At 28.5% G+C, this 26188-nt stretch overlaps 2 protein-coding genes across 3 annotated transcripts; one reads left to right on the top strand and one right to left on the bottom strand.

Annotated features, from left to right (window-relative positions):
- Nucleotides 1-16: 16 nt before the first annotated feature.
- On the top strand, nt 17-4001 carry LOC108560078 (venom allergen 3-like). The gene is made up of 5 exons (XM_017917517.1): nt 17-190; nt 246-413; nt 589-679; nt 3341-3491; nt 3547-4001. The coding sequence occupies exons 1-5, from the start codon at nt 41-43 to the stop codon at nt 3920-3922; spliced, it is 936 nt and encodes a 311-aa protein (XP_017773006.1). The 5' UTR covers nt 17-40; the 3' UTR covers nt 3923-4001.
- On the bottom strand, nt 3951-25964 carry LOC108560077 (ATP-binding cassette sub-family G member 1-like). 2 transcript variants are annotated; one of them, XM_017917516.1, is made up of 9 exons: nt 25614-25752; nt 14969-15086; nt 10012-10201; nt 9110-9255; nt 5322-5560; nt 5041-5267; nt 4815-4983; nt 4504-4760; nt 3951-4446 (listed from the first exon to the last, which is right to left on the bottom strand). In XM_017917516.1, the coding sequence occupies exons 1-9, from the start codon at nt 25750-25752 to the stop codon at nt 4030-4032; spliced, it is 1902 nt and encodes a 633-aa protein (XP_017773005.1). In that variant the 3' UTR covers nt 3951-4029. The 2 variants fall into 2 exon arrangements, with proteins under 2 accessions (XP_017773005.1, XP_017773004.1); XM_017917515.1 differs by having other exon boundaries at nt 4504-4983; nt 25614-25964.
- Nucleotides 25965-26188: the final 224 nt, after the last annotated feature.

Here is a 26188-nt window from a genome sequence, read left to right as displayed (position 1 = left end):
TGGAAGTTTGCAAAAAGACATCGTCGATTCCTCAAGAGACATGTCTGTCTTTAAATATTACGTTTTCGTGATTACAATCATTGATGTCTGCTGGGTCGTTCACACGTTAAGGAATCCTTATTGCTCGATGCCATGCAGATTCGGGACAGACAGGAGTTACATTCACACGGTCTGCGAAAGGGACAATAAAGTATAGTTTTGAATAAGCACATATTCCAAGTTTTATTTGATGGGATTGATTCCAGAAATGCGGACCTGCTAATAAATGCGGCCCAGATTTTCGCGAAATTCCGATGAACGATGAGCTTAGGCAGTACGCTTTAGATCTGCATAACCAGTGGAGGAACAAGGTGGCTTCGGGGGAAGAGAAAAGAAGCGGCGGACAGCCTCCGGCCAAAAAGATGATGACATTGGTAAAGTTAGATTATATATACTTTTATACAATTCTACTACCAAATAGGAATGCCACAAAACTTGTTTACATCCTGATTGGAGCAAACCGACGCAAAAAAAATATTGATGACAAGCTCAAAAGTATTACATCGCATGACCCTAATTGTAGCTGTTTTCTTTTATTCTTGTTTATAGAAATACAGCAAAGAGTTGGAATTCATCGCGCAATGTTGGGCCAATGCATGTAACGGGGATCCTCTAAATCACGATATTTGCAGATCGACGAGTAAGTAAACATTCATAATTGTTATATTTATTACTTGAAACAATAATTAGTAACACATGTACATATTACTTTACATACAAATAATATGGATATTCAATATAATGCACTGTTATTTTTTTAATTAAACGATCGAGAAGTAAGTTTACTTTCATAATTATTATACAGTGGAACCTCGCTTAACAAGCACCTCGCATAACGAGCATTTCACTTAACGAGTAAATTGAATTGTAAGAAAAATTACTCGCTTAACGAGCGACGTTTCGCATAACGAGTGACGATGAGAATAGAAGTCCCGGATTATGCGCCTGCTCCATCATTTTTAAAACTCGTTAAGCGAGGTTCTACTGCATTTATTTTTTGAAACTATAATTAGTAATACCGAAAATATGCATACAATTTATATATGCAACTCGACGGATTAGAAAAGCATTTCATAAACAATTAGTTTATTTAACACATTTCTTCAATGTTTTCGTATTTCGTCAATAATTGTTATATAATTATTACTTCAAACAACATCTGGTAATACCGAAAATATACATATAGTTTATAAAACTCAACAGATAAAGAAATTATTTTATAAAAATTAAACTTCTTACTTACAAATTTTCTTCTAATTATATTTTAAATTAACGGTAAATCGATGAGTAACTTGACATTCACAACTACTATATTTATTATTAGAAACAACAATTAGTAATACAACAAATATCCATTAAATTTACATACGTAACCCGACTGATAAAGAAAGCATTTCATAAACAACAAACTTTCCTAACAAATTAAATCCATTCGTTCGTATTTTAAAGTAACGCAGGAAAAGATTATTAATAATGATAGAGATTACAGAGAAGGCAATAAATATTGAAGCTGTGCATAATTACGCAACCTGTAATTAGTTTACAACAATACATAATAAGCACTACTGTTACTTTTGAATAATAAATTGAATATTTAATATTTCTTAAATACACCTTTGCCTGTTGATGTATAATTTTAATGTTGGAGGACATTGAAAATTATTATTTAGCAGATTTACAATGCGGAAGGACGTAAACTTATTTAGAACATAAATCTTCTTCGCTTTATGGAAGATGAATCACTTTCGGGAAGATCCGTTAAGTTCGATGCTTTTGACCTTCAAACGTTTGAGGTCACAGCTTCTTTTTTTTATAAATCTCAAATTGTTTGAATTTACTCTATTTACATGAAAATTGTGTCAGTATCATTTGAGCAATACCTCATATTGTACGGTTAATCGGTACAGCCAATATTCCGAACTCTTTGAAAGAGGATTAATCGAGGAACCAAATACATGCATAAAATGAGCTTGCATTGAAATTTTCAAACCGGACTATAGTAAATCCGGACTGATCGAAGCGCTGTATTCTTATATATTTTTGTATACATGTATTGTTAGTATTATTTTCATTATAAAATTTAAATTTGAAAGTCCATACTAAATTACAAAAATTATTAAACGAAGTTTTTACATTACCATTTACCTACTTTTATATTTATTTCAAGAATACTCAATAATTCATCAATTACATAATGATTCCAAGATTAATTTATAGGATTGTGGTATAATGTATTTTAGTTAGTATATTAATATTAATTTAGTTGTTTTATTTCATTTTAACTTGGTGAAAGTATTGATGTACAAAGGTCTAAGACAGATCATATTTTATGTTGAAAATCCTTTTTTGGTGAAAATTATAGAAAATATGAAATAACGATATTAAATAACTGTTATTTTTATTATACTTTTTCGGTATCGATTACAACAAGTATTGTTCTTCCTTGAAAAAAACAACAAAGATGAATTGAAAAATATTCAAAGTATTTGCATTTATATGGACTGGAAATTTTGGTGAAAAAATATATAAATAATAACTAAAGTAACTGTATAATGAAAAGTTTGAAATGTAAATATATTAAAATTTTATCAGAATTCATTGAATTAATTGAATATAAGTTTTTAAAAACATATATATTTTTCTCTATTAATATTATTGGTTCTCTTTTAATTATGCGTATTGTAATGTAACTTAAATTTCTTCTAAAAGGAATTATTTAAGTTCAAAATGATATCCGGGACGTTATTAACTCTTTTTCCAAGGTAAACAATTTGAAAGATCAAACATGCATTTCTGCAGTATGAAATCCAAAATAATTACATAAGTCTTCAGAATTAACACTAAATATATTAAATCAACGTATGTTTAGTATTTAAATTAAAATATGTTTACATTCAATTTCAAAACATATTATTAAATAAAATTAAAACGAAAGGATGGAAAGTTATTAATGTATTTATTTAATGGTTGTTGCAATTTGGTTATAAAAATGATTATTGAAACAGTAGTTCAACAATAATTATATAAAGAGTAACAATCATTAATCATTAATAGACTTCTTGAATTATTTGTTATGACTGGAAGTTAATAATAACAATCAACTTTTTGCTTATAACTGAAAATGTAGTGGAAAAAAGCTTTCCATTCATAACAAACACCTTTTGTTTGTTGTTACTATGATTGTGCATAATTTAACACATATTTTTTACACTTTATAAACAATTACAATTGAATTTAATGAGTATTAATGATGCATTTATTCTATTGTATGTGTAGATATTTTTATTTTGATTTGTTACAGAAAACTATGAACACGTCGGCCAAAATTTGGGATTCATCAACAGTACTCATGACAATATAAATGTGAAGGAGTCATTACACGATCTTATAGAATATTGGTATGATGAAGTTACGATTTTCAAGAAGGAATGGGTTCGAGAAACGCAAGACAGGTATGTTGTGATTATTTTACAGTTCTCATGTGTTTGATTTAACTTATATTTTTAGGGGTCCTATTAAAGTTGGTCATTATACTCAGATGACTTGGGCAGACACTGACGCCTTGGGCTGTGCAATGAGTTATTACACCACAGACAACCCATTCTCAGATGAAAGGAAACCAAATATTACAGAACACGGAAAATTCTATGATATAATCTGGGTGCAACCTGAAGTGAATAAGAAGTGGCACCATTTGCTCTTAGTTTGCAACTACTCCCCAGGTGGTAATTACATAGGTCTTCCACTTTATGATATTGGAAGTCCATGCAGCGGTTGTCCGAAGCACAAACCTTGCGGCTACACTAAATACAAATCGCTGTGCGGAAAAGATCTGAAAGTCGCCAACTCGAGTGACCGTTTCGTTCCGTTCTTTAGGTTTTAACTCAGCACGATTATTTATAAAATACGCTTTATTTAAACAATTATATCAAAAAAAAATAGTATTACAATCACAAATTCGTTTAAATAGTCTAACAATATTCGCAAGAATCAAATGGGTAAATTAAATTGTAGTTTGAGAGATTTCAAGAGGAAGTGAATTGTCCTGAAGGCTTTGTTTGGTCTCAAGCGTTGTTTAAGCAGGTAGAAGCAACTGCAACGGAATATCACAAATATCAAGATGAGAGCGAATAAATCCAGCCAGTAAATCCCGTGAGACAGTCCCATGAATTTGGCGAATTCGTCCAAATCACGAAATTTGCAGATAATTTCGTCCTCCGGACACGGTAAAATCGCCCTGTTCTTCATCATCGTTGTGGTTATTCCGTGCAAGGAGTATCGTAAAAAGCTGAAGTGCATAGCAATTTTCAAGATGATCGGTATCGGCGTTTCGTCTTCATAACCCATTCCGTATACGGCGAGGAGCATCAAAGGAACTGCCAATACCGGTCCAAGAAACATTCCGTTCTATAAAACAATGGAACATAGTATTATTTATAAGTGAATCAGCTTCGTTTTACTTACCAAAATGTTGAATGTGGAGGAAATCAGCAAGCCCATACTTTCGGAGATTAAAGCCGTCATCATGCAGACGGCGTAAAACTGAATTATCCTGTACCATTCAAAGGGTTGATCGGTGAGGAAATAGACTAGACTTACGTAGATCACACCGAGGATCAGCGTAATGGGAATTGTGGATAGTGTCAAAGCGAAGAAGTATGGGACCAAGCGATACCACTTATTGAAAAATTCTCGCTTCAATAACTTAATTTCAACTGGAACTGAAGGAAACATTTCAATCATATTTAAATCATATTGACAAATTAAGTACTTACATGAGAGAAGAACTGGCATCATGGGAATGTATAGAAATTTTATGATGCATGTGTAGTAAAACCCAAAATTGAAAATCGTTTTGGACCCATCTTGTCCCATCCCCAAGAATATATTACCTATCAGTAATCCTATGGCTAAAGTTACCACGAATCGTAGCAATAAATATGTCTGTAAATTAAAAAAAATATATACAAAACCAACAAAAATATAACCAAAATTTAATACCTTATCCCTATACATCTGTAACCACATCCTAAATAAAATAATTTTAAACTGTGCCAATGATGAGGCATTCTCCGATTGTATAGTTTCTTCACTGACATATCTTTCTTTGGATTTGATCTGTTCATCCAGTATATTCCTCTTGTAATAACTATTGCATTGACCATTCTCCACTTGCGACACCAAAATGTCTTGGTAGTCACCATAATCCCCGCTGCATACTTCAATAACTAAAACAGCATTAATTATGTTACACTTTTATTATATTGATAAGTAATATTTACTGAAATCTGCGGGGTTGTAGTGCTTCGGGCAAGGCAATCCTACGTTATCCAAATAACCCACAACTTCAGGTCCATAACCTTGATAAACACAATGTCCATCTGCTAAGATGTACACATTATCGAAGGTTGAAAATATCTTTGCACTGGGCGTGTGGATTGAACAAATTATCGTCCGTCCACCTTCCGCTAAAGACTTCAACAACTGTATACATTGACTACTGGAAAGGTCGTCCAATCCTCTAAAACAGAAATTAAACACACAGTTCAATAACAGTGAAATAAACAAATTTTATTATTGCTCCAAATGATGATTATTTATGAGATTCTCTGAAAAATAATGAATTTAAATTATTGTTAATTTACTATAAGTCATTTGAAAACTACAATTTTAAATGTTTTCTGAATGAAACTATAAATAGACATTAATTTATTATTCGTTGACAAGTTATATTCTCAATTTATTACAACAATAATTCAAATATCCAAATCAAAAACAAAGTGACATACAATAATTTAATTATACTAATGTTAGCAAATCTGAAAATTTAGGCTATATAATTTATTATATAATTACCAAAACAGTTAATGTGACGCACTTGAATACTAAATCAATGGAATTTCGGTTAAGTGGTCCTTCAAAAACCAGTCATTATAGACAAAAAGTGTTGAAACTGGAAGAACTTTCTACAGATACTAAAAGTATCTAATCTGAAGTAGAATCCGCATTAAAAACAAATAAAAATTATTTCAGTATAATTGATTATTATTGAATAATGCATATGAATATTTAATCAATATAAATATTGAGATTTATAGTAATTATTCGGAAACTAATAAATCTTATGTAAAATACGTATGAACAATTATAGAATTTGTTGAATTGGTTTACACTTTGATTACTATTACATTTATAGGTCAAGTAGTATTCATATTTAGTTATGAAAAGTGTAAAACGAAAATACAAGATAACAGTTATTATGTTATGGCTATATTACGTATGAGGAAGAGATAATTACGTTCAGAGATAGGAAACTGTTGAGTTATAATAAACAGTGTATATATATTAAAAACAGACAATTCTGAAATAATCTCATAAGTACAAATGAAATGTAGGAAATGGCGATATGAATAGAATGTTCGAGGAATTCATTAAAATAGACAACCATGGGAAATGCATTTAACAAAGAGTGGTTCTCAAGAAGGAAAATAAGAGGACTAAATATGAGAAAGAGGCGGAAGAGTACGTTACGTGACTGAAATGGAAAGGCATCTGCATAAAGATAGATCAGAAATTCTATATATTTGCAAATGAAATATTTTAACCATACAAACATATAATAGATAATTTGCTATATTTTCATTTCATTGATTTCGAAGAAAATTCATTTTTAAATGTAAATAAGTAAAACATTGCAAAATTAATTGAAATACTTATTTAATTGCTCTTTGAATGCAGATATTTATTACTATAATTAAATTATGTTATGTGTTCAATAGTTTTGAATTTTTTTTTCTCCTATAAATAACTCGAAACGTAAACTATGTACCGTCATTAAATAATACTCGGATAATTGAGCAAATAAGCAAATTCATAACTTGGTAATTAGTTATAATCTGATGACTGTGACTAAATGCATTGGTCAAGGTCAAAGTATTTTACGATGTCTCGTATTAATCAATCATTGAATAAATTGGAGACTATTTTTATAGGTATCTGATCATGTAATAAATATACAAAGAATATGACTATAGAGATAGAAAAAGTGAATTAATTGTTTCAATTTTCGTAATGATCATTAAATTTCAATCAAACTATATACAGTAATACCTTACTTAGTACGACTTTGATTAGTCTGGATTCACTAAAATATAAAAAAATATTTTTATACAAAAATTATCGTTTTCTTACACAGCCATGTCTTTTTTTGCGGTTTTTAAGTTTCAACAACATAATTGATTTTAATTTTTATCTAATCTAATTATGTAATTATTATGTAATAGCTTAAATTATGTATTTATTTGTAGAAAGTCAAAAGCATTATAAAACATATATTTAGCCAATGTATACTATTATGTGAATAAAAAAGTAATCTAGCAGTGTGTTGTTTTTGAAAACTTCATAAATTATCGATACATCATATTTATGACTAAGAATGAAAAAACTACGCCGCAAAATGCAGAAATAATATTTACTAGTGTAAATTATTTCTCAATAAACATAATCTTATTAAATGAACATCGCAATTCCTTGAAAATTCTCGCAGTTTGAAAATAGCAAACAATAGTTATCATTATATTTTCTTCCGCGTATTATTTAATCACACACTTTTTTTATTATGGACAAATGCATTAAGTTCTGTTGGGTTTTGGGGAAAAAAAGTGGCAAGTCAAATATTGAATTCAATATTGACAACGGTAAATTTTGTTAATTTATCCTTGAAATTATAAGAGAGGAAAAAATGGGTATGTGTAATGAACGATTTTGCATATTTGCATATTAATTGTAAATAATTTGAATAAGAAATGAATCGTTCTTTGCAATATTCTTTAACGAGGTTGTCTCTAGTAGTTATGATTTTAGTGTTAATTTCTAGGAGAAGATTAATTGCATACATTTTTGTTATTTAATGGAAATTTCATATCCGTATTACGTTGATTCATTGCATTTATTTTTTAATACAAAACAACAATGTTAATAAACTATAGTAACCTGGGATGAAGTTTCTTTCGATTGCATAAATGACCTCATTTGTGTAATTGAAAGTAACGAAAGCGCGAGAAATACATCATGAGTAAATAATAATATTAGATAGAAATATTGGCAAATAATTTATTATTAGCAATTTTAATTTATGTGAATCCAGAAGTTAGAAATTTACTAACAACAAAATTAGAGCATATAGTATAAACCAGTGATTCTCAAAGTGGGGGGTTGTAAAAAAAAATGATGACACACAGGTCCTTTATATTTTTATAAGTGTATAAGAAAAATTAGATTATATAGTATAAAGAAGTGATTCAAGAAAAAAATATGACAACGGGGGTCGCCGTCCAAAAAGTTTGAGAATCTCTGCTATAAATTATATGAAAAATGATACAAAGAAGTAATAATTTAAAAAAACTGATATTTATGTAATTATTTATGAAGGTGATAAAGAATTAAGTACTTTTCATGTATCATAAAATCTGTACTTATATTTTTTTTAAAGAAAAAAAAAACTATTATAACTACAATAAATGAATCAGGTTTTAGCATTAAACATACTGCAGACACGTATGATAGTCTCAACAATATTTTGTGACATAGTAGAACTAATACATTTCATTCAAAATCATTTGAAAACTACAGAAAATTATAAATAATATGAATGAATATACCAACTTTCTGTAACGAATGTTTTTCTTATATATAAACCAGTTTAAAGTATAATTTAAAATTTATAAACTATTTTAATTGTAAATATATTCAATATACTGTTTTCGTGAAAGAAAACGTATTCTCATTAATTACTTTTAGTGTGTGGAGTCTATAACCAGTTTCATGTGACTGAGTCTCAAGAGTAGAACGAGGAAGTTTCGTTCTTCGTTATTCATCATTCCGAACAAAAGCAATTACATTCTGAAATTGAGTTACACTCCTCCGCCGACTCTTTGTTTAATGTTTATTGCTCATTACAAACTGGATTATAATGCATTTTTTTTTGGTGACTTAATCATTCTAGCAAAACCAACAACAAGATACAGGAAGCTTTATAATGTATTCCAGTTTCAAAGAAAAATAAACTTACGTAGTTGGCTCATCTAAGAAAATAACTGGCGGATTGTTTAGAAGCTCCAAAGCTATTGATAAACGTTTCTGTTCACCGCCTGAGAGTAAATTTGTGATGGTATTTTTGGTTTTTGTGAGTCTCAATGTGTCCAAGATATCGTCGATCTGAAAATAAAAATATACATCAAGTAAATTAAATGTGTTGTTTTAAAAAAAAAACTTATATTTGAATATAAATTGTTGTTTGTTGTTATTTTTAAATAAATTTAAACAATTCGTAAACAGATTTTAAAATGTTTATACTGGAATTAATATATAAACATTATTTATTTAATTAATTAATTAATTAATTAAACATAATATTTTGACTTAAAATTCCTCCGAATAGAAGCACATTGAAAGAAATCAAAATTGAAAGTTATTTTTTTAATAATTGCAGAAATCAATCAAAATAATTTAGTTGAGAACGAGCAGTGAGAGAGATACAAATATTCTTCAGAAAATATTGTATCTAGAATAAGAAAATTTTGAACAAGTAGACAAGTTATGTATTAAAAATTATATCTTATTTATTGCTTTTGAAAAGGATATTCAATACAAATGTTTAAATTATATTTTTTTTACTGATTTTAGATGCTTTAGTTTTATCATTTGATTTTGTATGCTAATTTTATTTTGTAAATTTTTTATTTTAAAAATAAATAAATAAATAAATAAATAAACTGTTTAATATTTTGCAAATTTTGTTTAAGTTATTAGTAGTTATAGAAATAATAGTTTCTTATTTTATATTTTTGTTGTTGAAAAGTTGAAAAAATAGAAAAATTTATATTTTTGTAGTAATTAAATTTTATTGTTTGTTTTGTAGTAATTAAATTTTGAAAATTTGCGGTTAAATTCTTATTTATTTAATGTACCTACTGCTAATTGTTTTTCTTCGGATGTTATGTCTTTGGCGAGTTTGAGATCTGCAGCGATGGTCATGATTTCTTGGACGGTGAGCAGCGGTTGCAGCGCATCCTGCTGCATTATGTATCGAGATATCTTCCGGAAGTTGCGTACATTGCGCGGCTCTCCGTTCACCAGAACGTTTCCCGTGGAACCGGATAATCTGGAAAAGAGACGAGAGACAAAATAACATAAAAGGCCATGCAACGTACAAAAGGCAAGAGATCATCGTTAGTAAAATGCTTATACGTAATGGATGGACAGCTTTTGAAACCTCATGGCTTTCTCTATTTGCAATTAAAAATCATTTTGAGGTTGGTGGCTTATTGTTTGGTGGGATCCTGGAAGTACCACAACTACAGACGTTGAGAATATGCGGAAATATTGATGTTGCAATTTGCATTCGATCGATTATGCAAGATTGTTGAGCCGATGGCGTGTCGACAGTTGCATGTTCTTCGCACATCGAATATAGCTACTATGCTACTGCCTTTTCTAAAAACTAGGTTAATAAAGTCCGTTCAACTCTGAACGCACATCCAGGCGTCGCGACGCGTTCCGATTTTCATAATAAATACACATTTAAATATAAAAATATGTGTAATGTTTACATTTATCATATTTTATCTTTTTAATAACTAGTTTTTAATTATTCGCAAATAAATGATTGACCTTGCCTTAAAATATAAACAACATTAGTCATATGTTTTGATTAAACAATGTCTATTTGTATTATAAAAAATACATTAATTTTATATCTAACTTTATCAATTAAAAATAGAATAGAATGGTAATCTCGATGAATAAATTAACATTTTCTAAGTAAAATTTGAAAGCATATAATAATTTATAGTTCTTCTGTAAGACTAGTTTATAAACAAATTATAAAATATGGAAAATGTTATCGATTATTTTTTTTTGCTTAGATTGTGTACAAAATCCAAAATATTAAACTGACAATTAAAACTAATTTATTATTTTTATATTAGGTTAGGTTGTTTTTGTTGTATATAATTGAGGTTAAATCAGAACCACACAGTGGTTTCCAAACTTGATATTAGTACGCCTTCCTTAACAATATTTAATCATTTTGGCCCCTGTCCAGTACATTTCATAAAATAGATAAAACTTTAGCAGTCATTTGGAAAATTGCTCAATGTGACTTATATTCGCGCCTTCCCTTGGAGTAGTCCGCGCTTCCCAGTTTGGAAAACGCTGGTTTAACGTATTTAGTTTGCCTTACGTTGATAAAGCTGATTTTAATTGTTTTAATTGTATAAATAATATTAAGTTAGTTCAAATTTGATTAGGCTTCTCTTTATAATATAACCTATAAGTGTTAAATTACCTTGACATTATATTTTTTTTATAGATTGTTTATTATTGTATGTTATAAAGTAATAAAAATATAAATTTTGTTTTCCTCAAACAAATAATTTAAATTAATAAAAGTGTATTAATTGAAACTATTACTTTCAATGTGCAATAATGTGTGATTTGAACACAACCTACTTAACACGAATAGTTTCATTTCTGTTCTTTTTATATTCACTTTCCAATGCTATTTTCCCAATAAAAGCGTATAGTAAATGGCATCAAAACACCAGCAAACTTCGATATTTATCGGCAATTATACCTTAAATACTATACAAATATTTGGATGAGTGTGTTTAATGAAACATCTGTATTTTGTCTGTCACATCTACATTATTATTACCAAAACACTCTTAACATCCAACAGGAAATATAATTTATAATTACCGAATAATAAACAAGATTTTTTTATTATCTGACCTTCTTAAATGTACATAATGATATTTAAACGAACATAATGATATTCAAACTATTTTTCTACGCATAGAACCAGTAATTTCAATTAACATTAAGATGTTAGCATTCAAAGTATAGGACTTACGAACTCCAGGACTTACGAACAAAATTCTAAAAGCTCTAACTTGTTACAAGGAAATATATAGTGACAAAAAAATGAAGAGTCCAAACAAAAATTGATAATTTCTTTAATAAAATATAATATTTTTTAAAGATGTGCTATCTGTTTTGTTGCATTTCTTTCTTTTATCATTTTTTATTAACTATTTGTGATTTCTACATTGAAAAGTATTTGTAAGTAAATATTTTGTTTATTTTAATCTATTCTTTCAAATTTATGTAGTCAGTAATACGGAATTTAATTATATATGTTAAATAAAAACTATGATAAAGTGTGGTAAGATAAGTATATTTTGAAATATTTAAAATTAACCCGGCTTACGAACAACCCTTTGGAACGGAACTAGTTCCGCCAATATTTCGGACAGTTTAAAACCAGACTAATCGAGAAATTAAATATTACAAAAAAATAAATAAACCGGAGAAAAAGTGACTTGTATGTGTACTAATTGTTTAGAATTTATTTTTATTTTGCTCAAATAAATTTTTGTTTCCTTGTGAATCCGGATTTCTGATGTTAATCATTTGCGTGTATTAAACCAGTTTTATTTCACTGCATAATTATATGCAATGTGCTTTTAACACTGGATTGCTTTTTATGATTCCAGATGACGTGCGAAAATGAAAACGTAAACTTTAAATACTAAAGATATTGAGGGCAGAAAAACTTGGTCTATATCTCTTTGGATCTTTCAAGATTTGTAAATAATTTATTTCTTGAAATTGAAAAACTAGCATTTAAAAAGAAATATTTTATACAACTTGTAAAACAATTATTAATTCATTCACGTACTATCTACCATATAGAGAAACTGACTGAAACATACATATAAAAAAAATATTTGTATTATAAATTCCAAACACGTTATATTTACAAAGCTCATTTCATGAAATGTGTTTCCGAATGACAGATATTTATATGCAATATTTTGTTTATAATCAAAATTACTTGAATGAAATTTAATGAATTCAAAGTTTCGAGTTGAGAAACTTTATTAAATATTTTATACTTTGACTTTTGGTCTAAATATAATTGAGAAAAACAATTTAATCAAAACGTTACATAAATTAATTTATTAGACAAATTATAAAGAAAGGAATTTACTATTTTAAAATAAAAACCAAAGAAAATAAAATATGTTACTGTAATTAAATCTTAATTAAGCACTAGCTTCAAACAACAATTTATGGACACATTGATATTCGCCATTTCTTACAGCTTGAAGTGCATGAGAATAATTGGAGTATGTTTTTATAAAGAAAACTAATTTATATTCCTGAATCATTCCAAGTAATTGCATATCCAATTATGTTTTTAGCGGCGACATTATATTGGGAATACCTGTCGTAAAATGTTGATAATTTTTATAGACTAAATTGTTTTTAACCTATTTAATTGGATATGAGATGTTTCAACGTATACATTCATTCAATAGTCCATAGTTATTCAGGACGTTAATTTTTAAATGTAATTGTTGCCATTACTTACTTAGTAAAAAAATCAACACGAGCGAAAAAGCTGTTGAAAAATGACGGTAATTACTGAAATTGGAAACGCGATTATATAACGCCGCGTGTTGCGTGCGTGCATATGTAATTGGCTATTGGAAAACGTAAATAAACAAAATTATCTGAAAGTGTTTAATACTTGAAATAAATTAAAAACTATGAAAGGTTATTAACAACGCATTTTTAGTAACTAGATAAATGACGAACATTTATCGTTACTTTCTGGATGAAAGTTTAACAGTAGAATGAAGGTACTTTACGGGACAAAACAAACGGGCATGGAATTCGCTGCATCATCAATAATGATTTTTTTTTAAATTAATTTGAATAAATAATGTCACGTAATTGGAAATAACATTGATCACCTGATAAATAATAATAAGTCATATAAATGACAAGTTAAAATATCCATTATTTATAAGTAGTTTAACCCGTAAGTACTACACAGATGTAGTAGAACGTATTTCGGATCAAAGTGACCTGTCTATAGTAAATACGTTCTTGAAATATCATCAACAATTGGAATTTAAAGTGAAATAACTTTGGTTCTGTATGCACCACAAGTAATGAATGATAATACAAAACAAAACTGATATCATATATTTCTACAATAAGACTAAAGCAGGTTTAGATGCACTAAAATTCCTGCTCCAAAGAAAGAAAGAAATAGGTGTTTTTGTTCAAGTATGAGTGACTAGAAAACAGCAACGTTTTGTGACATATTCGAAAGATCAATTTGTTCTACTTGTTCAAAAAAAATTGGCCAATCTATTTTGAGCAATAAAATCAGTTTAAATGATGTTGAATTGATTAAATAATAATAATTAATCTGTATTTTTTGTAAAAATTAATAATTTGTTGTATTTTTTAATCGATTTAATTAATTTTAATAATATTTAATAAACGGGTCATTTTGACCCATAGGTAGTACTTGTGTTTCATTTATGTGTCCATAGTGGTTACATTTTAATATTACATCAAATAACGGAATGATTATTACAATATTTCAAACATTAATTAAAAGCTTACAGTCAAAATCTAGAAAATAATACGTTTTGATCCTATTGCATAATATAATATACTATAGAAGTAAATAACTTTACTAATTTTACATTACAGATACTTTTCGACTTTCCATAAAATCAATATTAATAATTGTACTGTCGCATAGTGCGGATTCAATCAGTCCGGATTTATTATAGTCCGGTTATAAAAATTAAAAATTTTAATTGAGAAAAATAAATTTAAAAAAATTAATAAACAATTATGTTTTTTTCTAAATAAATGATCATTTTTTCTCTTTATACAGTCTAGTCCATTTTTCTGCAGTTTATTTTTAAAGTTATCCATTATTCTGGTTTCCGATTAGTAAAAAATAATATGTCAAGATTCTCTTTTGTTGAGAAGATTATAAGTCAAAAAATTATGGTACAACAATTGCTTCCAATAAAATTTCATAAAGTAGTCATACCTGTACGTTGCCAGAATATTTAGAAGTGTGCTTTTTCCAGCACCAGATGGACCCATTATGGCGTGCAGTTGTCCGGCCTTGAAACTGCCACTGATACATTTCAAAATTCTCTTTTCATCTGCAAAATAAAAAAGGAAATAAATTAGAATAGAAGCAACAAAAATCTTTAGTATGATAAAAAAAAAGAAGTTGCTAGCAAGTTAAAATTGATTTCTTATTTGCAAAACTACATGCATAATAATTAATTGAAAACGAACGATAATTACTTCCGCAATTATAGACCAGATATTTATAGACCAACGAAAATTATATATTAAATCATATAATCGGTTCTCTATAAATATGAAAGGAACAAAAAGAAAACAAGAAGTTTGCGTAAATGTCAAGAGTTTTGCAAATACTTTTTTAATTAATGGTTTTTTTTAAGTCGAAATAATTTTTAAATGCTAACAAGCATGTAATGAAGTAGTTTTTTGTATTATATTTATATGTATAGTGTGAATTTCAGATAATCAAATAAATATCCGCCAATATCCCGGACTAAGCGACTAATGTAAGAATAAACAGCACAAAAGTATCCGACTGAAAAAATAAAAGATCATTAATGTATGTAAAAAATAATATTCTGTATATTTGTCACTACACTGACTCCGGACTAATTGAAGCCGCACTATGCAAGGTACTGCTGTACTTAGACTACTGTTTTTTTTTATATAAATGAATATTATTAAAAGATATTAATAATTTTTGCATGAAATTGAACGAACAATTAAATTGTAAAAATAATTTTTATAGTTTTATTTTTCAAACAATCAATTCAATCAAAGAGTCTATAAATCATTCAATTTCTCACAGCATTGGAACTTGTAACACAAAATTATGTCAATTATACTTTTCTTCAGACAATTTCACTTGATCTCCCTGAAATATTTAGTTTTTATCTCGATTGATAACCTTGTTGTTCTTATATAGTTTGAGGCTTTGTTACTCGCATTTAAGCATCATATTTTTATTATAGTTTTTAATTTAACATTAATTAAAAGTACCTTCAATTTATTGATATTAATTCACTATTTTCTCCATGTACCTTTGAACTTTTCCTTGTGAAAATCTTGAACTACTAAGAAAAAATAATTACTTCATTATTTATTCTTATATGACCTATAATGTCGTTTAAAATAGAATTGTAAATGTAATTAATAGTAAAGGTTACGAAACTAATATTTGATATTATATAAGAAATTAAATTTCTAATATTATTTTCTAGAAAAAATCTCAGATTTACAAAACATTGCACACAATTACACTGAATTGAACATTATAAATTATGTGATAAATTTTCTTTAAAAAGAAGGTGAATTTTGATATATTTACATAGCGTATTTTTCAGACGCACCTTTTTTATATAGAAAAAATGGACTTTTTCAATAAATCGTCCCTAAATTTGAAAACAAGAAATACTTTCAAATAAACTAAATGAGATCAATTATGCAAAACAATATGGAAACAGAGCAGCAGAAAGACATTTGGGTTCACCACCAACAGAGAAAATGATTCAAGAATGGAGAAAACAAGAGGAATAATTAAAACTGCTAAGTCAATATAAGAAAACATTCCGTTCACGTCTTATAGTCCGAATAAATAGGTAAATATACAGTCGAAAATCGCATTAGTTTCTAAACAGTAATCAGATGTATAAGATGTATGAAGTTTCCATTTTCGAACAAGCTGTCGTGTCCCAGGAATGGATTTCTGGACACTGTGGAATATGTTTTTCTGTTGTCTGTCGTGGAGCCTTATTTTTGATAAATAATAAATTGAACGAATTGTTGTGTCCAACCGTTATTATTACAATTGTTATTGTTAATATAGTGTCTCTTAGTCACCATATATAAATATATACATCAGCATAAAGGTAGCCTTCATCGAGTCCAACTACTGAAAGAACATCGCTTATATTTTCAACCAGACGCAGAATAAGCATTTTCATCGAGACCAGCTACTGAAAGAACATCGCTCATATTTTCAACCAGACGCTGAATTGGCAAAATCCGTATAGGAGCAGTCTTATCAAAACCGTGCTTTACTCCTCAAACTCCCACCCCTTGCTTAGTTAATTTTATACGTAGAATAAGGATTTGTAATTAGTCTTAGGAAGAACGCAAGAGAATCAAGTCGTATCGAATATTTTAATAATAAACCAAAAGTAAAACTCGTTCAATTTATTATTTACCAAACCTAAGGCTCCACAACAGACAACAGAAGAAGATATCCCACAGTGTCCAGATAACCATCCCTGGGACACGACAGAATTTTACTTTCGGTTTATTATTAACATAATCGATACGACTTGATTCTTTAATGTTCTTCCTAAGACTATTTAAAAATACTTATTCTACGTATAAAATTAACAAAGCAAGGGGGTGGGAGTTTGAGGAGTAAAGCACGGTTTTGATAAGACGCTTCGCTTCTGGTCCCCAGTTGAAAATATGAGCGATGTTCTCATCAGTGATTGGTCTCGATGAAACTGCCTATTCTGCGTCTGCGAATGTTACATTCGGTCTGACGGTGAAGGTTCCTTTATGCTGATGTATATGTTTATATAATAATATTAACTATATTAACAATAATAATTGTAATAATAACGGTTGGACGCAACAAAGCTGTTCGAAAGTGGAAACTCCATACATCATTATTAAGATTTTAACGATTTACGTTGTCTCTAACTTTGTTTGAATAAATTGAGAATGATCAGTTTACAAAAGATATATAATGATTAATTTTTGTTTTGTTTAGTTGCATAATTAGTTTATTGTAATTGTGCTGCTACATTTAAGTAATTCTACAAGATAAAATTATAAATATACGAAAATGAATATTTTATTCTAGCCAACACTAATAATTAGTACAAATTGAATTTAATAAAATATAACAAAAAGCTAGTATATTTTAATAAGGAAATAAAGTATGTTATTTTTAATTTTATGTTAGAATTTATTTATGTATAGAATATACTTTTTTCTTATGTATTCATGTTTGGCCAATAAATTATTATTATTAAAGAATTATGTAATTAACATTAATAAATGAAAGATAGTTTTCATTTATTTAATATGTAATTAATAATAATTTTAATATTATCTACCGTTCCACCAATCTAATGTAAATAGAAAGGTTTACATTTACTAAAGTTTCAGGAAATAGATGTTCGCTTAATAAATCTCAAATTGAAAGTTACATTTAATTTTCATTTATTGCAAATTCATTTCTAGTTAATTCAATGCGAATAAAATTATAATCATATAAAAAAAATAAACTTGAATATCAAAGTCTGTCATGAAAGAAACTTTATTTTTTTTATGATCTATTGGTGCTTATTTGACAGTTGACATAACTTTAGTGTTAATTGATATATTAAATGAAATAGTAAGCTTACATTGGATAATATTAAACACTACTGATGATTGATTAAATACTCTTAATTTTTAATTTAAAATGCACCAATTACATACTACAGGTATTCCCTGACTTACGAACTAGTTCCGGTCCAAAGGGTTGTACGTAAATCGAATTTGTTCGTAAGTCGGGAAAATTTTAAAAATTTAAAAATATAATTATCTTACATTACATTAAACATTATATTAATGTATGTATCAAGATTCAATTAAATGCAGGAAAGTTGTACGTTAAAAAATTATTGTTATTTATTATTGCAAGCAGTATGCAAGAATCAATGTAGTGAAGCGAACAGAATGCAAAAGTAATTAGCTTATGTAATTAAATAATAACTGAATAAATTTGTAATTGCTTTTAACGCTGAGCATTATTATTCAGTTGATCTATGTCGAATGACGCAACGATAAAAGACATGAATCTTTACTACAAAACCGATCCGAATGGAACTCACGTATGCATTTTCGGGCTTGTACAAAATACGAAAATCGGCCTTTTGCAATCCAAATTTGGGTTTCGAGTAACCTCAAAATTATTCAAATCGCGTGCAAGTCGTAACAATCGTAACAACAACAGGATTTACCAATTCCGAGAGTAAATATATTCCCAAAATCAATGTTATTGAAAATATTTTAAAAACAAAAATATTTTATTTATAATTTGTTATTGGAAAGTTTAATTATAGCATAAAAATAATTAGCAAATATAATTAATTGTTTCCAAAAAATAAGTATAAAATGATTAAAAAGAATTATATTATACCAATCAAGATTTCACAAGAAAACAAAAATATTATTGTCTGCAAATTAATGTGCTTTATTTGTCGAATGCAACCATACTTTATATGTATATAACAAACATCATAATAAAAAAAAAATAAAAAATGGTCGATAATTTGCTAAAATGATCAACACATAATAAATAAATTGTTTAACACGTTGACGACGGCATGACGCACCGGTGGGTCATAAAATATGAATAATAGTTTTGTCACTAAGCACGCCACTGATTTTGACTGAGTATAACCATAAATATCTAACGTCAATTACAAAGCTTAAAGGCCAATACATTTTTTATAAAGGGTATCCCAAAATTAACCCCAAAACAACAACCCCAAAAAATAAACAATTTGATAGCTGAGAGGTTATGGTTAGTAAAAATGGGGCGTTCAATGGATTATTAAGCATCAACAAGTGGATGCTGATTTTTCGAGCAAAATCATCCTAAGCGATGAAGCACATTTTCACCTTGATGGCTTTGTTAATCGCCAAAATTGCCGGAGAACCCAGGTTGCAGATTTTGAGCTCGAGACATCTTACATCGAGACATCGAGACTGTTACTGGTGCTCGATATCGCGATATGATAACACACTTCTTTCTGCCTCAGTTGGATATTATTGATATAGACGACATGTGGTTTCAACAAGATGGTGCCACATGCCATACAGTCCGTGAAACAATTCAATTACTGCAAGAGACATTTCCTAGTCGTGTACTCTCTCGTTTTGGTGATCAGAATTGGCTCCCTAGATCTTGTGTTATAACACCATTAGATTTCTTTTTATGGGTTTATTTGTAGTCAAAGGTCTACGTCAACAATCCCACAACCACCCGTGCATTACAGGAGAAAATTAAACGCTGCGTCAACGAAATTCAGCCACATTTATGCAAAATGGTCATGGAAAATTTCGATAAGACAGTGCATATGTGCCAGCAAAGCTGTGGAGGCCATTTGCCCGATGTGTTATTTCATAAATAACCATAACCTATGTATTTTATGATTCAATAAAAAAATCACAACCTGAACTCTAAAAACTGTGTTTTAAATAGAAAAATCTTGCGTTAATTTTGGGACACCCTTTATATATTTTAATAATTTTTTAAGCAATTTAGAATAATACGTGATATTGTGACATAATTTATGAATACAAAAAAATTGCGAGATACATTTTACATTGTTATAAAGTGATTGAAAATTATTAAAAAATGCATAAGAATAGTTTAAGTATGTAATTGACGTAATCAAGTCACGTTTCATCATAGTTTTAATATCATCTAAATAATTGACAGAAAACATAAGGATGAAATATTTGCTTTGACACATCTTGTTTATTATTGAAATGGACTTTTCTCTTAAAAAAATATTCCAAATTCAGTTATTGAAATGAATTTTTTAACTCGTTTTACTAACGTCACTTTTAATATAATCAATTTTTTTGGACTCATCCTGATCGACCGAAAATCGTTTCGCATTTGGCCGCTCTTGATATAACACAAAATATATAATAATCAACATAAATAATTTATTTTATTATAAGTGAAATTACAAAAACATCGTGATTAATTTACATCAAAATGATTTAATTGGTTTATGCTAATTATGAAAAGTGATGAAGCCAAGTTTTTTTAACAGTAATATTGGTAAGACTGATTTAATTATTTTTACTTTTAATTAATTCATCTAGTCACATTAATTTATTTCCATCCAATTAAATTAACAATGACTGTGCAAAAATCTGATCAACTACCACAATATGCTATGTATATTCATGTTGGTATGATTTAAATGGATATTGTTTCTATTTTCAGAGAGCTTACCGAAAGCGTGTACCAGTTAAGTATTTATTTTTAATCAATACAATTGCATATTTATAAACCATCATAGTCCCATTTGCATTCATTACGGAACGCAACTTCCTGTCTCGTCACGTGCAAAATACAATCACGTTAATCTAATAAAAATGTTTTCCACTTGTCTATTTGGAAACACTGCACAATCGCAATTTCCTGCTCATTTTACCTGCTAATATATCCGTTTCATTAAAATCACATAACATTATCCAATGAAAATTGTTAATAACTACAATTCATTAACCAATACAGTGGAACCTCGCTTAACGAGCATTTCGCTTAACGAGAGAAATGAATTATATGAAAAATGATTCGCGTTTCGCATAATGAGTGACGATCCCAGATTGCGCGCCTACCACATCATGTTTAAAACTTGTGTACACATATTATGTATATTTTTGAATATGTTTCACCATACAAGTAAAAATCCGGAAATTTTGGAACGCATTAAACTCATTAAGCAAGGTTCCACTGTATATAGATGAAAATCTCCAAGACCTTATGAAAAAAGTAATTGTTTAAATTAATTATATTTAAAAAAAAAGCATAGTTTCTTTTTTATGTTGCAATGATGCAAAAGGAAACGGTGAAAAATAGAAATTATAAATAATTATGCACTTGGTTTAATTGAAAACAATATGGATAATAATTAATTATTATTTCCAACTGCATATGCCTATAAGTAAGTATAATTGCTTTAAATGCAGGACGTTATTAGAGAACAAATTACGAATGTGACTATGAACAAGAAATGCATCTAATTATTTTAAAATAAGTATATAAACGTGCATTCTCTTTGGCATTACATAATATTTCATTTTAAATAAGTAAAATATATTTTAGTTGAAATATTTCACTTCGATTGTTGCTGTCTGGGTCCAATTCAATTTGATAAAATAACGCATTTTAAAATGAACAAAAAATATGTCAGGGATAAGTACTTTTATTACATGCAGATATTATTGCAAGTAATAAAAGTGAGCATTTCCAATCCCAATAATCGATTTGCTCTGCGTTTTGTTGCAACTTTGTAGTTTGTTGCAATCGACTCTCCAAATATTTTTTTAAAGTTAATTCGTTATAACTATTATTTTGAACTTATTGACTTTTAGAAATGATTGCAGCTTTTATTATGCAGTTTTATTGTTGCACTAAATGTTATTATTAATATAATAATGAATTTTATAAAGGCGTACTTTTGTTTGTAGTTGCACATCGCCCCAAAGAATAAAATTAATTCACCAGCTCCTTGCTTTGACACAAGGTGACAGCTGTCAAGAATTTTTCCCTAGTTATTGAATTTTTTGATAAATGATTTTTTTACTATTGATAATGTAAACTGATAGTTACTAAATATAATTATGTTGATATGAATATTGTTTTCAAATTAAAAGATTAATAAAAGTTTTATTTATCAAGACCAGAGCATCAATTGAATTACCGTTACATCGCACAAACGGTAATTATTTCTACGTAGTAAAGTTGGTCATGGCTGTTGGATCCTATACATCTATATATAATTGATCCTGCTATGGAAAAAGAAAAATCGGTATCATGTTTCGTTTTCTGCAAGCAATCCGCACCTAAAAGCAACAACACAATTATTCATCCGAGAATTTCACTTTTATAACTGAATTTGCTATTCGCATGCCGTCATAAGCAAATTGAAAATCGAAAATGCATGAAAATTACACAACAGAATAGAAAACTGTTCTACTCCCATTTTTCGTTTCTCTAATTGTCCAGTTCTCACTGATGCAATTTCAATTGATAGTTTCATCAACTTATTGGGAAAATAGGATTGTTATTGTAAATAAACTAGATGTTCTAATTAATAAAATTTTAGTGGTTTACTGATTACGGTTTTGTTTTAAGCCCACGGTCCAATTTCTGCTATCAAACGAAGCATTTCAGTCTTTCTCCTGTGTTATTTTTTTCTTTGGCCTTAATTTTAAAGTTAATAAATATTATTTTTATATAATTATACAAAAATGAAAACTAGCTATAAATCGGGCCCATCCGCAACATTGGTCTAAGGTCCCCATTTGTCCAAAGCCAGGACCCCTTTTTCTCGTAGGCCCTTCTACATTGCAAATCCTTACTATGTAGCAATATTCCAAAATAACAATATATCGGTAATTATGGTTACTAAACAACAATAGTTTTTTTTTTTCAATATAATAAATTTCTAATTCAAACAAGCATTTGATTAATTTTGTATACCAGCGTTTCTCAATATTTTTGCCTCATAACCCAACATATTTGTTTGTAGTTGTACTGCAACCCACATTGGCGAAAGGTGACAGCTGTCATTTCACGACCTAATAAACATTAACGAGACTCATAGATTAAGAATTGCAGTTGTGCACTCTAGTATGCGCATTTATCATTATTTAAAAAAATCAATATAATAAATATTTTGTATTAACCAAAACTCACTTTTCAATTCAAAAATTTAATTATTTCGGACACTATAAAATAGTATCACAATTTGTACAGATCTATTAATGAACTAATATAATGTATACTATAATTCATTTATATACATTTTTATTAATATAATCATTCAAATATTTTTAACAATAATAATAATATTAATTGCAAATATAGAATTACATAAAAACAAGTATGAAATAGAAGCCGCATGAATCACTGCAACGAGCTATTATTTGTGGTTTTGTACAGTACACATATTATTCAATGTTTATATCAAATTTATGTATAAAAAGATGTGCAAAAAGCAATCAAATTGAATCAGAAATCCCACTGTGTAGAGTTGTGGATCCAATTTCTTTACAAATCATATAAATTCAAGTGCAAATTTATGTATAAAAAGATGTGCAAAAAGCAATCAAATTGAATAAGAAATCCCACTGCGTAGAGTTGTGGATCCAATTTCTTTACAAATCATATAAATTCAAGTGCAACAGAAATAGAAATAATTCAAGGACTAAGAAATTTTGCATGATTAATCAGTGGTTTATCTAAGAAAAATGTTGATTCAGTAATAATACTTTTGAATAACAACCTGATAACATAACTTCGAAACATTATTTTTTTAGTTAACTATATTATAATTAAATTTCTCTGTACTCGATAAATCGAAACTGTGTACTCGAAACTATGATGATATTGGTTATGCGATTTTTCGAACTTAAGTTATTTCTATTAATTATTTTCAATTGTAATTAAAAATTTATATAATTATATTCTATAACGATTAGATTTTGTTGAAAAACCAATGAAAATTATTTGTATGAAATTTAAACATTTAAATTCAAATACATCAAAACAAACTGTAGTGTCCCAGGGATAAAATTCTGGACAAAGTGGAATATTGTCTGGTGTTGTCGTTGTGGAGTCTTAGATGTTGAGAATTTTTAATGAAATTCGTTTGGTTTTACATAACTTTATTCGTTACTTGATCGATTTAAGATTCATCTGAGACTATGCTCATCTTACGAGGTTCTGCTAAGACTATGTTCATCTTAAAGGTTTTGAAGAGACTCATGGGAGTTGTGATTGGGAGTATTGATGATTAAGCGTTCCCACGGGATTCGGCTTGGGTGGATTTGTTTATATGAAAAGTAGGATCGATTACGAATCTACGTGGAAATATTATGTGTTTATAAAAGGATTTGAATTAGGAGTACACAAAAAGGTATAGAAATGTCTATTCTTTACGCTTGGTCCCCAAGTGTATCGAACTGGGCTCACGACTAAGAGACTTTGTGGATGTTTCTTATACATAGTTTGTTATACATTCTATTAACAAAAATAATTGTAAAAATAATAGTTAGATACAACAAAACATCTGCTAGCCTTGCTACGCCATATATCTATCTTTTAGATAACAACAACAAATAATACAAAACTGCAGTTAAATGAAATATAAACAGAGTTATGGAAACGCAGTATTTCGCAAATAATTTGATAAATGAAACACAGAAGTTAATATAAATTTTTGAAAGCAATTCAAAATCAAACAAAACATTTTAGATATAAAACATAAATAGTTATGAAATAATTATAGATATTTCTAAAAGAAAAACAAGTATTTTTGTTTGACAATAATTGTTAATGAAATAAAACACGCGCACTTGAAAACTGTCAATCAACTGGATATGGTGACACACAGCAACGACAATTATTTTTCTCAGCAAAAATAATATACTAATTATTCATACCATAATTAAAAGCAATTGAAATTCCGTGTTTCCGCAAATTATAATTTAATTGATGCTTTTTTTTCTTCTACAATTTAATTTCAAGACTGAAAACGATTTTAAATAGCGGATTTCCCTGAACTTGGTGTCAAAGGTTAGTGAATTCTAATTAACATAAAATTGTACAAGTAACGCTCCAAAACAGAATTAAAACAATAGCAGTTTTCTTTTGTTCTCGAAATGTATTTAATAATTTATTATTTATATTGGTGTGGAAAATATATAGATTTTTTTTAATACAATTGATTCATAACTTTATGTACTTCAAATAATTATAATGTTATTGTTTGGATAATTTAATATTATTACATATAAAAAAAGGAGTCTGTTCTGACCTTTTCTGCCCTGCGGTATTGTATAGCACAAGTCGTGGAACTCGATATCAACGGGCATTCGTTCCGCTAGGTTCATCAAACTTTTAAACTCCTTCGGCTTCTGAACGAAGCCCTTTTCCAGACACGGCGACTCGTCCATTGCGATTACTGCTTTATTTAGATGCTCTTGACTTCCTCCAAATCCTTTCACAGCAATTGCTCGCACAACTTCGATGCACGATTCTCTCGTTTCCTGTTCAGCGTTGTTCTCTCAACTCGTGCAATTGGATTTTATATCATTTAATTTAATTATAAAAAAAATGTCAATTGGCTCGCGCACTTTTTCCCAGTTGCCTCGCAGCTCGGTGACTGCTTTCAAACTCTTGCTAATATTTGTAGCATTCTGGCTATTAACGACTCCCACTACGGCGCTTCGCTGAACGACTTAACTCACGATCGAGTTCATCAACACTCCAAATCTCATCCGAGATGTTTGTAAATTGCGTAATGATTTATCTGCGACCTTGAACTCCTTCGCTTTTACTTAATACATCAATGAATGCATCCTATACTAATTAACACAGTTAATTAGTTAT

This window comes from Nicrophorus vespilloides, unplaced genomic scaffold (assembly GCF_001412225.1).
Source record: "Nicrophorus vespilloides isolate i.1.1-1 unplaced genomic scaffold, Nicve_v1.0, whole genome shotgun sequence".
NCBI lineage: Eukaryota > Metazoa > Arthropoda > Insecta > Coleoptera > Silphidae > Nicrophorus > Nicrophorus vespilloides.
Note: the sequence above shows the minus strand (reverse complement) of the source record. Positions and strands in the feature narration are given on the sequence as shown.

Coding starts and splice junctions, on each gene's coding strand:
- LOC108560077 (XM_017917515.1), bottom strand. CDS start 25,752: ATGGACGAGTCGCCGTGTCTGGAAAAGGGCTTCGTTCAGAAGCCGAAG. Junction 9,256..10,011: donor CCGAAGAAAAACAATTAGCA/GTAGGTACATTA, acceptor TTTTATTTTCAG/ATCGACGATATCTTGGACAC. Junction 5,268..5,321: donor CTACAACCCCGCAGATTTCA/GTAAATATTACT, acceptor ATGCTGTTTTAG/TTATTGAAGTATGCAGCGGG.
- LOC108560078 (XM_017917517.1), top strand. CDS start 41: ATGTCTGTCTTTAAATATTACGTTTTCGTGATTACAATCATTGATGTC. Junction 414..588: donor CCAAAAAGATGATGACATTG/GTAAAGTTAGAT, acceptor TCTTGTTTATAG/AAATACAGCAAAGAGTTGGA. Junction 3,492..3,546: donor GTTCGAGAAACGCAAGACAG/GTATGTTGTGAT, acceptor TTATATTTTTAG/GGGTCCTATTAAAGTTGGTC.